Source organism: Gallus gallus, chromosome 4 (assembly GCF_016699485.2).
Source record: "Gallus gallus isolate bGalGal1 chromosome 4, bGalGal1.mat.broiler.GRCg7b, whole genome shotgun sequence".
Classification (NCBI taxonomy): domain Eukaryota; kingdom Metazoa; phylum Chordata; class Aves; order Galliformes; family Phasianidae; genus Gallus; species Gallus gallus.
The window spans coordinates 89,369,341-89,383,825 of NC_052535.1; the positions used below are offsets into that span (position 1 = coordinate 89,369,341).

The 14,485-nt window shown below is 46.8% G+C and overlaps 1 protein-coding gene across 3 annotated transcripts in view; it reads left to right on the top strand.

Moving 5' to 3' along the window:
* Window positions 1-14,485, top strand: part of SFXN5 (sideroflexin 5) — a 78,293-nt gene that overhangs the window by 8,531 nt on the left and 55,277 nt on the right. The window contains exons 1-2 of one of the 3 annotated variants that reach the window (XM_046941169.1): window positions 4,372-4,508; window positions 6,448-6,525. In XM_046941169.1, coding sequence (XP_046797125.1) covers window positions 4,442-4,508; window positions 6,448-6,525 — 145 coding nt within the window. In that variant the 5' untranslated portion in view covers window positions 4,372-4,441. Of the gene's footprint in view, window positions 1-4,371; window positions 4,509-6,447; window positions 7,647-14,485 lie in introns of those variants that run through there. The other 2 variants (XM_420891.7, XM_046941170.1) reach the window with 2 other exon arrangements.

The following is a 14,485-nucleotide window of genomic DNA, read 5'->3' on the forward strand; positions in this document are numbered from 1 at the left end:
GTGACTTAACATCATCCTTTTTCCCAAATCAGCAAGCTTTTCTCAAAACCATAAGGCTAAGATGTGCCGTGTGGTTCTGAGTACCTTTTGGATGGGTGCCCGGGAGAGCTGCAGGCAGTGAAGCAGCTGTTTTTACAGTATCAGGCTGAAGGTTGTACTGCCAGTTGCAAAAGCCCGAGTTCAGATCAAACAGGAGATGGATTTTCAAATCACCTCCTCGACATAGAGCTGTGCCTGGGGAGGTGACCTCCTGCCAACAAAACATTGTGATTCCGAATTAGCACCGTGTGTTGTGATACAAGGGAATGAAAATCCCAGGATACAGTGTGCTTTGCAGAGCTGCTAGAGCTGCTATTTACCAAGGGTGCAAGCCCACAGATCAGAATCGGAGCCAATTAACTACGTGTTAAAGGCTTGGTGCTGCTGGTACCTGGGCAGGGGTGTAGGGTTAAGAGCAAAGCTGTGGGTTTCTTTGTATAGCCAAAACCTGTAATTGTCAGTGTACGTTGCAATCTGCAGCAACAAGCAGCTCTGGTTCCAGGATGAAGGCGGGTAGTTTGAATCTTGAAAGATGAACTTTTTTCCCCCAGCATCACAAGAAATAATGCATTTCTTACTTGCTAGGGGCTGAATGTCTCGCTGGGGGGACATGGTGGGGCTGGGCTGGGGTTGGGCTTGGGGATCTTTAAAGGTCCTTTCCAACCTGTATGATTTTGTGATTCTGACTCGACTGTGTGCTTTTCTACCTTCCCATTGTTCCCATTTCAAACTGTGAGAAGTTTTTTGAAGAGGTTGGTATGGTGGATATGGGGCAGTCAGCTGGTGTAACTTGATTCGTTTAGATACCCACTGATGTGCTGCTTCTTAAGAAGGTGAGACTCAGGAAATGAGGGGAAAAGCACAGAATCACAGGATTGTAGGGGCTGAAAGGGAGAATTTGAGTGCCTCCAGCTGTTCTGGACCCCAGACAGAACATCAATAAATGAAAGAGGTTTGAATTCCTTCTGTGGGGTCTAAAGAGCACAGGTTTGAGATCCATGGCTGTTGGAATGGCTTGGTGGCTGTCCAAGGAAGAAAAGACCCATGCCCATTTTCTTTGGGAGCTTGAATCGATGACAGTGATGCTTCAGCAGAGTTTCTACAGTGCATTCTGTGAAGTGTATGTGGGCTCTTAGCCCTAAGGGAAATGTCTTGGCCGAGCAGATAGGAACGCCTGGGGTCATGGGAAGCAGCACAGAGTTGGGGTTGACCTGCTGGCTGCTCTCTGCGCGTCTCATCTTGTGCTTTGAGTACTTTGTGTGTGTGCATGTGTAGCTGAGTAACTGAAGTGGCAAATTAACATCTAGGAGGGGTTTGCTGGAGAAGCAGCTCCTTCCCATGACAGATGGCTGCAGCTCTCAGGCCCAAGGTTCTCGAGGAACAAACACGTTGCTAGCGAACAAGATGTGGAGATAAATGAGCCTCTAATGAGAGTGGAGGTTAATCCCATGGAAAATGCTGGGAGATGTAAGAATATCCTCTTTTCTTCATCCTCCTTTTTTCTTTTAATTGCTGTATGTTGCATCACTGCATCCTACTGGTGTCTGTCTGGGGGAAGGCTGAAGCGATTCCTCAGAGGGGGAAGCAAAGTGTAATTAGTATCAATGAGAGTCTTTGCTTAATCATTTATTTATTTATTTCCAACAGTTGAACTCAGTTGAAAACTTCCTTGTCTTTTAGATGTTCTTAAGCAGGAATCCTCAAGGGATGCATGCTAAATACAGGCTTATGGTGTGGCAGAGCCTTGTGTCAGTGTATTGGGTAACCTCTGAAGAGGTTTTCTTGTGTGCTCATTCACCTCATGCCTTGCTTTCTAATGAAACGATTTTCTTCTGTGTGTGGCAGCTGCAGATTTGCAAACTTTTCCAATAAGCAGCAAATGTGTCATTGCAGAAGTGGAGCCCAACAAGTCCCATTGCTGAGACCCATTGCCGAGTCCACGAGAAACCCCTCGGTGGGTGTAATGCCTACTTTCAAAATGTGTGAGGTTAAAATGATTGGAATAATACTTTTAATTGCTCAAGTAATTAAGGTCCGTCAGGGGAAGCAGTAGGGACCAGCAGATATTTTTATAAGGTTGACATATCCCATCTGACATCGGGCTGGACACACTGTTAGCGCTCTGTGGGTGGCTCCTCATGGAGAAAGCTGTGGACCTGATAATAACTTGAAGCAAAAGTGAAATCAGAATTAAGCTGAGCTCAGAGAGGCTGCACGTTATCTGCCTTTATCTCATTGTTCATAGCATAAAACTACAGAGTGCCGAGCATCTTGCATTCCCATATTTGGGTTTAAAATGGAAGCAGGATTAGATGTATGTTATTTATATGAACGATACCTTCTTACTCAGCAGATTGACTGTCTGTGTTTATTCAGTGTCACATCTGCTGGCTCTACTTGAACAAAAAGTTTCTGGCTCCTGTTGTCTGTCACTGTAGATCCAATACAATAGGGCCAGCTGGAGTCAAGTCTGCCGTATGTATCATCCGTAGTGCAGCGAGATGGAATCGGGAGCTGAAGAGTTGCTGATAGCAGAGCACAGCTGGATTCCCTTACCCCACGTTGAATATATGGTGCTGGTGGCCAGGAGAGTCTTGCTTTGGACTCTGTGCCAAGTAAGTCACTGCTGGCCTGAACCTGAGAGCAGTGGAGCTCACAGGCACGTATGGGGCCAGCATAGTCTTGGAACATCAACACCAGCTCTGCAGAAGCAAAGTGAGGTGTAACCCATTCCAAGGTGCCCTGTCCCATCAGTGGATTTTACATTAAAAGTGCAAAGCGTGACTCTTCCTGTTGCTTCTGTAATGGTAACTTTGTAGTGCTTCTGGCATAATGACTTATTCTGGTCTGTATGTGCACATATGGGGTTTTGGAGGCAGCTCTAAGCCATGTGTAGGCATCCGTTGAGATCCAAGAGAAGAGGAGGCACAGATCTTTGAGACAGAAGCAGCATGCCCTCGAGCAAAGAGGACAAGGTGAAGAATCAGTAGGAGAGCTCATGTGTTGGAAGGATATGTCTGACATAGGTACATGTGTGCAGTTATCCCTAGGACCCAGTGCTGTTGTCCCTACTCTACAGTGATGGCCATCATGGGGCTGGCGTGCCATTGCTATGATGTGGGCTGCTCTCCTGATGGCATCTTTGCTTTTGGTCTTTCTCTTTTCTTTGGAGCACCAAACTAAGCCCTTATGATGGGATCCTTCAAAGACCAATATTTTCTTCCAGTGTAGACCTGCAAGGTGTTTTGAGCAACAAGTCAATGCCTGTAGCCCCAAGTCAGAGCAGCACAAGGTGCATTACTCCTCTACACTAAAACCTATGGGTTAAATCTAAGCTAGTTTAGCCAGAGTCAGGTACTGGATTTTGGCTGATGTGGCTTGTGCCATGCAACCAAGTTGTCCTGTTCTCCAAAAAGTGCCTCTTGGCAGCACTCCTGGCCCATGGTAGATCCCAAACCATGGCTGGGAGTTGGCTGGGAAGCGGGATGGTTGGTCTGAGTCAATGCTTTGCTAGAGTTGGTGCTAACATCTGACCAGGATCGATGGTTTCCAGTCTTTGGCTTCTTTAGTAGCACATTAACTGTCAAATCCATGCTCATGGATTAGTGGAAGCTTATTGCATATTTTCCATGGGCTTGGTTTAGTGCTGGGGCCCGAAAGACTCCTTATTTTCTGCTGCATTCAGCGCAAGGCAAAGTTTGAGCCCTAATGCAAAGACTCATTGCGTTGGGTGGTGCTTCCCAGGTGGATGTGCTCGGGCTGCAGGGAGCACGAGGAGTGGGGTTTGTGTGCTCCTGCATCGCTGGGCTCCGTGCATCCCTGGCACTGCTTCTGGGCTGGGGTTTGTAGGAACATTCCCTGGGTGCAGATGGTCTGTCTAGCACCCTATTGTGAGAGCTGAGACCCTGTAATCCACCACTAGAAGTGCTCTAGTTTTCATGAGATGAGGGGTATGAAAGAAAAGCTACATATTAGTAAAAACTGTGGCTGCACTTCTTTTTTTTAAGTGATGCTGTAAAAATTCAAGTGACACTTCTTCCTACAGATATCAGTAGAAGAAGCAAGCAACAATAAATATTGAAATGGTAGCATGACCTTGTAGGCAGACCTCTTTCCCCCCCTCCCCCCCACCCCCCTTCTCTACTGCTAAAATGGAAATGCAGTGTCATCTTAGACAGTACCATCACCCATAATAGTGCTGTGTCGTGCTGGAGGCCGCGGAGTGGGGCTGGTTGGCATTTGGAGCTGTTGCATACTGGGAAGTTCCTGGGTGTTGGTTGCTTGGTTGGTTGCTGCTTTCTCTTTTTTTTTTTTCTATCTAGGAGGGATTACAAAGGAATCTTGTGTTGTCACCAACAACATTTTGAGACTGATTCTTTCACTGAAAATACCTGAAGCCCCTATGAAAGATACCCTCTTAATGTGGTCCCAGCATCCTCTGCTTTTGCTCTCTTTCCATACCAATTTTGGTAAGCCTCAGGAACCATCAGCAATGTCAGCCTGGGACTCTTTGCTTTGTGAAAGTTCCCTCTCTCCCCACTGAGCTGAAAGGGGAAATTCATGAGGACTGCAATTTTCAAAGCAAAATTGGGCTTTTTTGTTTGCTGTTTGTTACCATACTAAACAAGATGGGATCTGGCCAGGGTTGTTATAGTAACTACTAAGATTTCCTCAAGAGAAGGTGAAAAAAATAGAACACAGACCCATTCATCTATTACTTCCAGTTTTTCATTCAGAGTTGCATGCTGTTCTGTGTAGATAATTTGCAAGACACATAGTGTAGGTAATTTCAGTGACAGAAAAACATAGCAGTAATGAGCACAAATGGCTCTCCAGAATGTGGTGCTGGCATTGCTGGTTTGTTTCCTAGCTTTGGAGGCAAGATGGGTTGTCTGCCCTGGATCTGCAGCCATCGATCCTACAGCCATCTCTGGATTATCAGAATATCTAAAATATTCCACAGTAGTATTTTACTGATATTCAGGCTAGGTCATGCTTTTTTTTCTACCTGAGCAACATGGTATTTTTAAAATAACCATGGGTTGATGAGATGAGGAGCTATTTGGGTTGGATATTAGGAAACGTTTCTTCTTGGAAAGAGTGGCAGTGCTTTGGCATGGGCTGCCCAGGGAGTGAGGAGGAGGGGGGGGTCACTGTTACTGGGGGTGTCCAAAAACCATGAGATGTGGCACTGAGGGAGGTGGTTATGGGCACGCTGGGATGGGTTGGGGTTGGGTTTGGTCATCCTAGAGGTCTTTTCCATCCGTGATGATTCTATCAAGAAGTAGAAGAGGCTGAAGGAGAAACAGGGCTTCTGCTTGCCTTGTTCCTGCATTTCACTGCGTGTTGGAGAAAGTCTGAATGAGGTGGATGCTTTTCCTTAACAATATCAAAGCTTTTATATTGCAAATCCTTCTCCTTTTCCTGGGTCAAGGGCTGGTGCTCCCAGAAGCTGCTTGTTGGTGAGGAAAGCTTTTGAAGAAGGGGTGAGGTTCTTGCACACCTCATTACTCAATGTCAATACTCTTCATGAAATCTGGAAGAGGAAAACCACCACCATAACAAAGAACCCTGGCACGGTTTTCTGATCATCCAAATTCCCCAACAAAATTGGTATTGAACATCAAAAAAAAAAAAACAAAACAAAAAAAAACAACCCACTTGCCCATGCTGTTAAAATACAATCTAGATTTGGTCGTCACTGTCTGTCCTTGATGTCCTTTGTGCTCTCACCACTGATCATAGAATAATAGAATGGCCTGGGTTGAAAAGGACCACAATGATCATCTGATTTCAACCCCCCAGCTATGTGCAGGGTCACCAACCACCAGACCAGGCTGCCCAGAGCCACATCCAGCCTGGCCTTGAATGCCTCCAGGGGTGGGGCATCCACAGCCTCCTTGGGCAACCTGTTCCAGTGCATCACCACCCTCTGTGTGAAAAACTTCCTTCTAAAATCAGTGCAGGAGATGTGAAATAGCAGCATTGGCATGCATGGTGCTGGTGCTCAGCCCATGTAAAAGTGGCTCCAACTGCCATGTGCTTGCTCTGAGAAGTGAAGGCATTGCTGCCTTTCTGCACTTCAGAATATATATATATATCACAGAATCATAGAATGGCGTGGGTTGGAAGGGACCCCAAGGATCATCCAATTCCCATCCCCTGCCATGGGCAGGGTTGCTAACCACTATCTACACATCTATGTGTACATATATATATATATATATACACCAACCAATGCAGCAAGTGCATCTCTTTCTTCTTTATATCACATACACGTGTAGAAAGACCTGTCAAAAGAAGACTTACATTAATTGCCTTCATAACTTAAATTTGTTGCCTCCAATGAAGGATTTCACTGCAGGGTGAATGTTGCAGCCCTGCTTCATGCTGCTGTTTTGTTTGCAGAGTCGCCTGAAGGAAGCTGTGCAGTTGTTGGAGGATTACAAGCATGGGACTTTGCCCCCAGGAGTCACCAACAAGGAGGTAAGGGGAAAAAGCCTTCCTTACATTTCTGCTTCTTCATGCAGTCTTCATGCAAAGCGTGCTTGTAGAATTAAAGAGAAAACCCCAAACATGGTTTTCTTTTTTAGGCGAGGAGAACCTCACTGTCAAGTTTGTAGGTTGAGGTACCAGCAGCAGTGATGCATCAGCACCACCTCCTACTCTGCTGGTTATAATAGTTGCCTTTTCTTTGCAGAAATTAATGTTGTTTGGGCTATATAGACCCCTGTGGATATACTCTCAATATAAAGTATACATTTAGCTGTGGTTCTTTTCACTGGGTAACGTTCCTGCTCTTGGAATGGAGGCATGGACTTGCTCAAGGCAATGCAGAAACCACAGTGATGTGAAGCTCTTAGCACGGTTTGGGTTAGTTTTGGTAAAACTCAATTCTGCTTTGGTACAGAGAAATGAGATGAGTGATTTCTCCGAGAGCCCATCAGTCCTATTTTCTGACGTTCGTACTGATAGTCATCTGAATGAATGCATAGAACTAGTGAAAGCATGGGGAAGTGTTGCTGGGGGGCAGGCTGTTTTTTGTGCCCTTTTTCTTCCAGTTCAGTAGCATGAAACAGAGCCCACTGGTGTTCCTGTAGATATTATCTTATACTCTATTCATCCATGTGCTGACCAACACCAGGGGCTTTATTGTGGGGTGTGTTTATGCATCCTGCACAAGACTTCAGTCCTATGTTGTGTAATATAATACAAAGAATAGCCCAAATTGGTGGCAGGACTGCTTCAGGAGCTGTAAGAAGTGGCTTTGGTGAAAGAGCAGTGCATCTCATGCACAGACAGTGATGGAAATGGTTGTGTCCCACACCCCGTGGGTCAAATAACCCCTTTATTTTTTTGCATGCTCATGTACCTATTCTCATATAGATGAGAATTATTCTCAGACAAATGAAGAAATCTTTCTATTTGTATTCTAAAAAGCGACTGCTTGCATGGTAGGTGCTGTTATGGGGGGAAAAAAAAAAGCATGGCTTTAAAAAAAAAAAAAAAAAAAGAAGGAAATATGCCCTCCCTGTGCTTTGTGTGGTTTGAGGCATTGCTCACCTGATCCTTTGATGTCACTGTATTCATCCAGCCATAACCTGACGGTAAGAAAAAAGCATCGAGGATTGCGGGGAAGAGAACAGCAAAGAGTGATGCAGCAGCAGATGACTCAGTGCCCATCTGCCTTTTAGGCAGATGAAATGAAGTCGTTTGCTGAGGCAAACCACGCAGACTTCTGACCTACATTTTGGTCTGCGTCGCAACAAGCCCAGGGTGTCCCCAGAGTTCATTCAGAGTTGTGCTGGGAGGAGCGTAGGCACCGTGGTTCTTGTTCCCTTCGTCGTGCAAGCTGGAGGGTTTCAGGTGTAAAATAAAGCATGGGGCAGAGGAGAGAGTGGAAAATGACACCAGAAATGTATTTTCTAGAGAAATGTTAGCACATCAGCATAAAAAAAAAAAAAAAAAAGAAGATACTTTTTCATAGCTCAGTTGGATCACAGTGTCGGTTGTGTTGGAGGGGTTTAATAGTTTGGTGCAGATAAGGAGCTCTCCCAGGAGGAGCCTGGGGGGGATTGCAACGTGTGCTTGTTGTATTTACCTGCTCTTTGCTGCACTGAGCAAAGAAACCACAGGGAGAGGTGTGTGAGCTGCAGGCAGATGCCAGCAGGGCTGTGAAACTGGAATGTTCACCTGTGGCCTTGCAGCCGTGCTGCTAAGAGAATCCTTGTAGCCAAGGTGGGAAATATTCATCCTCTCAAGCAGAGCAATGTCCAGAAATAAGCCCTTCTTGTAGGAGAGCATTACGTTGCAGTTTTCAGCTGTAGGATAGAGAATTGTAATTAATCATTGCAGACATGGCTACTTTTATATGCATTTCTCTTTGCATCTGAGCGTGCCAGATACACACATCTGTAATCAGCTCATTAATGCCTGGTGCATCTGCAGAACATACCATGTGCTGGTTGATTGCTCTGGGGGATGGGGAGCATCTCACTTGCTTGGATTTCACCCCAGATTTTCCACCTGTGAACCAAAGATGCCTGGAGAGCTCTGTTTTGCTCTCCCCGAGCTGTGTTCTACCATTTTTATGGCTCCTCTGTGCACCACGAACTGCAGAATGGGCTCTAATATCAGGACATTCCCAATGTGCATTTGTTTTAGTGCCAGTTTGGGGAGGGGATCTGATGCAGCTCTGGGGTGCTCAAATGCATGGGTTGGTGTTGGAGTGAAGGACTAAGCCAGCTGACTTTTCCATAGCTGAGCACATCACCCACACCTCTTAGGGCCATGGTTAGTGGGCATGGTGGAGATGGGTCGATGGTTGGTGTTGATGATCTTAGAGATCTTTTCCAACCTTAATGATTCTATAGTTCTACCTCTGGTCCATTGATGAAGTCCATTTGTTGGCAGTAGACCAGTAAATGAGAGAGAGCTTGATTATTATTATTTTTTACTGAAAAGATTATTATCACTATTTTAAACTCTGTTTGATCATGAATATTGCTAATGATCTCATGTTTGCTGTAGGCAAGAAGTGTGTAGCTGAGTTACTTGACTCATCTGACGTCGTGATGCAATTGCATCTGGGAGAGGCTGATTTGCTGTTATGGTTGCATAGTCCAAAAGGCTGAGCAGAGCTTCATGTGATGCTCAAGAGAGGAGCATTCAACTTCATCTTTATTTAAGAGCTGATCTACAGGGTTTGGTTGCTAGAATCCTTTAGAGATGGAGTTGCTACCCCTATATTGGGCTCTGCAGTATGGGATGAGAATGGCGTGTGGGTAGAAGCCTGAATGGGTTTCTGGGCTTCATAACCAGAATTAAAATCACCATCCCCTTACAAGCCTTTAAAATAAGAGTTTGGGCACACTTTTAATGTAGTATCTTTCTGAAGAACCCAACAACCTCCCTTAAATATCAGCTTTGAGATCAATGAGACAAGTTGTTTTGACAGAGTTGCTTCACTAATCCGACTGATCCGCTTTGTGGCACAGCGCATTTGGCAGTGCTCAGGCTCCTTTTTCCTCTCATTGAGAAATTCGTGGTTCTCATGAAGGATGGCAGGCAGTAGCTGAAAGCATAACAACAGCTCAGCACAATCTACATTGCTCGCTGAGATGGATTCACTGCCTGAAAAATGGGAAGCGTAGAAGCCTAAAGCTATGTAACGTCAAGTATCTCCTCAACACTTATCTTCTTGACAGGGCTCCTGCAGAGTGAGTCTTCCTCTTCTGCACTTCCAGAGCAGGTTTTTCAAAATGAGCTGAAATGGAACATTTATGGCCCATCTAAAGAAAAAAAGCACAAAAAAAACCTACTGAAGAGCCATAATCGTACTTTGCTCCAGCTCTGGGCGACCCAAAATCCAGCATCTCTTCTGCTCACTCTTGAACTGAAGTCATTTTGCTGCTCAAGACCATGACCATTAACACAAGGTAGTAAAAACCTATTTCTTGGGCATCATTAGCAGAAATGAAGAATTGATCTTTCAGCTATCAATAGCTGCTAGACTGTTGATAGCTTTTCGTTGAGGGAAAATATTTTTTTTCTTCTCTATTAGAGGAATGTTTTAAAGAAGGCGGAGTTGGACACGATGATCCTTATGGGTCCCTCCCAATGGGATATTCTGTAATTTGCTGTGGCTGCTATCTCAGTTATGTACTCAGTACAACTGAGGAGGAATAACTGATTGATAATTATTTATTCAGCGCTATAGAATCAAGCAAGAAAACATGCTCTAAACTCTTTCTCTTCAACTTAGCTTATTTACCTAAGTTCTTCTTTGAATGTTTGATGGGCAGACTTGGTTTTGCTTAGATAGGTACTCAGATGTTTCATCTGTGGATTTAGTAACCTGGCTATTGTTTGGTGCTGTTGGGCAACCAGATGTATTGATGCCCATCACTTGTTGCCTGTGTTGGAAGAGCCCAATGGTGCATCACCCAGTGGTGTGTACCTGATGGCGTGTTGCTGCCCCACGGTGTCCCATTTTAGCTCCTTCAGGTGGGACCAGCTGACGAGAAGTCGGATCCTCAGAGAAGGGAAGAAGGGAGGTGTATGGGATTTGTGTGGATGAGAGAGACCAGTCCAGCTGCCCTGCCTTTCTCAGCTCTGAATTGGTTGGGTGATCATAGCCAGAGGGTTGTTGTCAATGGCTGTATGTGCAGTTGGAGGCTGATGGTGAGTGATGTCCCCTGGCGGTCCATCTTGGTACTGGTGCTCTTCAACATCTTTATCAACGACATAGGCAGTGGGATTGGGCGCAGTCTCAGCAGTTGATAGAACAGAAGGAAGGGTCACCATCCAGAGAGACCTGGACAGGCTTGAAAAGTGAGGCCATTTAAACTTCATGAGGTTCAACAAGGTGCTGCACTTGGGTTGGGGCAACCCCAGATATGCGTACAGCCTGGGGGAAGAGCTCCTTGATAGCAGCCCTGTAGAGAAGGACTTGAGGCTCCTGATGGACAAAAAGCTGCATATGAAGAAGGAAGTTTTTTGTACAGAGGGTGGTGATGCACTGGAACAGGTTGCCCAAGGAGGCTGTGGATGCCCCATCCCTGGAGGCATTCAAGGCCAGGATGGATGTGGCTCTGGGCAGCCTGGTCTGGTGGTTGGTGACCCTGCACATAGCAGGGGGGTTGAAACCAGATGATCATTGTGATCATTGACCTTTTCAACCCAGGCCATTCTATGATACTGCAATGCTTCTATGAGCCAGCAGGGCAGTGAGGCCCTGGCAAGGCTGCCCAGAGAGCTGTGGGTGTCCCATCCCTGGAGGTGTCCAGTGCTATGGATGGGGCACTGAGCAACCTAAGCTCATAGGGGGCACCCAACCTGCAGCAGAAATGGGGCTGTTTGGGTTATGGTATCCCTTCCAGCCCAACCATTCTATGATTCTATCATTTCTTCATCTCTCTGGTGTGTTCTTGAGCGCTTTGTGCTCCTCATTTAGGTGATCTCTCATTACACTTAAGTGATGTTTCAGCTTGTGTTCTTTACAGTGCTCTGCAGCAAGAGAGCCAGATGTGCTGAGAGGTACTGCTGCAATCCAGGTTTAATGCCAGTTCAGCTGCCCAGAGCTGGCAGGATCCAGCCCTACGCACAGCCCCAGCGTCTGCTGTGAGCTGTGAGTGGGTAGGTGAAAATGACACACACAAGTGCACCAGGAGCCAATTTGCAGCAGAAGGTATAGACTGTAACATATCCAATTCTAAACAGGGCAGGCAATTCCCCAAAGTGCCTCCTGGAGGGAATCTCCGCTGGAGTAAAGAGGTTTCATTTGAGGGAATACTTGCTCCTATAAAAACAGTGGCTGTAAAATATCAGCCTAATAAGGAAGGGTGAAGGGCCAGCGTGCCCATCCACAGAAAACAGTGGATGTTTTCTGTAAGTCAGGAGAATTGGTGCTGAGGTTTGTCCTCCAGCCAAAAGGCTCCACCAACAGCAGGCGTGATGCTGTGGCTTTTGTCCTTTATCCTCCCTATCCTTTCACTAATTTGTAGGATCGCATCTGTGTCCTCTGTGTGACTGAGTCCCTTCCCCAACCTGTCCAACAGACCAGCACAGATTGGAGGAACAGATTGAAGCTGGCACGTCAGCAGTGGGAAAAGTTAAGGGATGCAACACTCGGTGGCTATTGGATAAAGAGAGATTTGAGTCGCCATGTTTTAGGGCACAGCTGCTTTTACTGCGTGGTCACTGTGCTTGGAAATGTGCACTGCAGGAAAACCCCTGGAGCTGGCAAAGGTCGGATGTTGTTCCCCATTCACTGAGGGTCTGCACTAAGGTAGCAGCGCCGAGGTTTTGTTACCGGCTTCAGACTGCTCTTTTCTTTTGGCTCTCTCCCAGAAATGCCCAATACTTTTGTTCTCTTTGCTAAAATTCCTTGCAAAGGAAATGGTCCTGTGCTTGACGTGCACTGCTAGCATGCTCAGTGAGGCACATCCTATCTGTTGTGCGTTCACCCTGGGGTCTCTTTCTGCCTTTGAAATTGGGGTAGCAAGAGCTGCTGAGCTGTTTCCAAGCGTGTGCTGATGCTGCTCAGTGTGATCTGATCTGCTTATGTATGATAGCAGGCTGACAGCCCAGCTGGGGGCCAGAGCCCTGATTTGCCCCATCTGTAGGCTCACATCACTCTGCCCTTAAAGCGGTGTCTGAACAAGGACCAGAATGAACCTGAGAGAGAAAAGTGTTGAAGATTGGTTGTCCCCCCTCCCCTCTGTCCCTGCAGTCCCATCCCAGGCTCTTCCCCTTGGTCCTGCCAGCAGAGAGAGGTAAAGAGCTGCAAACAGCGGCGTGCTGGCAGGAGCGGGCGAGGGTGCTCACGAGAGCACTCAGACAGCACCTATTGCATTTCTCTGAACTTAGCTGCAAATGGGTACAGATCTCTGTGCCTGGCAGCATGCTGCCATGGCAGCGTGAGCTGCTCTCAGCCAGCACTGCCATCCCGGCCATGTGTTCCCACCTCTCTGCTCGCTTGCACTGACACAGCTGGCACGGAGCTGAGCTTAATAAAAACTCGGGCTCCCTCCCCCCCCACTCCCAAAATGCTTAGTTTTTCGGGTTGAGCATCAGCAAAACCTGTGGTTTTTGTCTTCTCCATGTCAGTCTTAATGCCGTGTGCTGGGATGAGGAGGGATGGAGGGTTGGGCTACCACGGCTGCAGGTGGGATGGGGCTGTGATGAAGGTAGGGCTTCAATCTGGGTTTCTAAAGGTAAAAACCCGAACATCTTGAGCTCTGGCTCACTTGCTGGCTAGGATCCTTGCAGCTCTGAGATATCAGATTTCGATCCACCCGCATCTTTGTCTGCCATCAGATCGGAGGTTGGAGGGGACCTCAGGAGGTACGTGAGGCAGTGGCACAGGTTGCCCAGGAGGCGGTGGGTGCCCCATCCCTGGAGATGTTCAGGTGAGGCAGGATGGGGCTCTGAGCACTGATGGAGCTGTGAGAGGAAGGCTGCAGCTCTCATACTGTCCCCCCCCCAAGCCCCTTCCACCCCCCCCCACCCCGAGCGTTGGTGGAGCACAAACCGCGCTGTATCACTTGTGACTTCTCACTCTTCAGCCTTTCCAAATGCAGTTTTGGCAACTTGCTGTTTTGAAACTGTTTCATTTCTTCCCCATTAGGATCGGTGAAGTGCAAAGAGGCCCACCAGCTTAATGGGGATCTGTTTATTACTGTGTGCCTCCTTCAATCATGTTAGCAGCGGGAAGAGCCGCTCACGCTGTCCCAGACACAGCAGAGAACAATGAATCTATCAGAGGCTAAACAGCATCCCTTTTGGAGAATAATAGCTTTTCTTAACAGTGTTGATGAAGAGCGAAGAGGTCCATTTGCAGTAAACTGTACTTTTTTTTCCCTCTAGTCTCTTGCAGGATTCGATAAAGCATAGATAGATGGGTTGTCCTGCTGCTGCCGTGTCGCTGCCAGAAGCCTGGCCCTGCACTTTGCTGCGACCTGAATGCTCATTGCTGCTGTGGCCTGGCCTGTGTAGGGTCAGATGTTTTAGGGCATCGTTCCCACTGTCTGAAGGCAGTGGGCACCCAGGGAGTGTGGGCAGAAGTGCTGATGTGAAGGCACAGCGCATCATTGGTGGTAATTCTGCTGCCGATGCTCTCAGGCAGTGGCAAACTGGCTCTGCTTCGTCTCATCATCTGAGGATTAAGGGAGTTTATCTCAATTCACATCGAGATTACAAATCAGATTAGATTCTCAGCTTACTTGAGCCATATGGAGCTTGAAACAAATCTGATATTGAGCACCCTCGTTGCATTAGCAAGCCTGCTTTGCAAAGCTGTGCCTGAAACCTGTAATGGCATCCAAGTCCTCCAGCCCTGGTGCGAGGAACACTTCTCTGTGAGAGCTTCTTATTCTGTTCAAATCTTTCCAGTAGGATGCTATGAGGATTAATTAGTTAATGTTTATCAAGTGCTGCAAAGCTG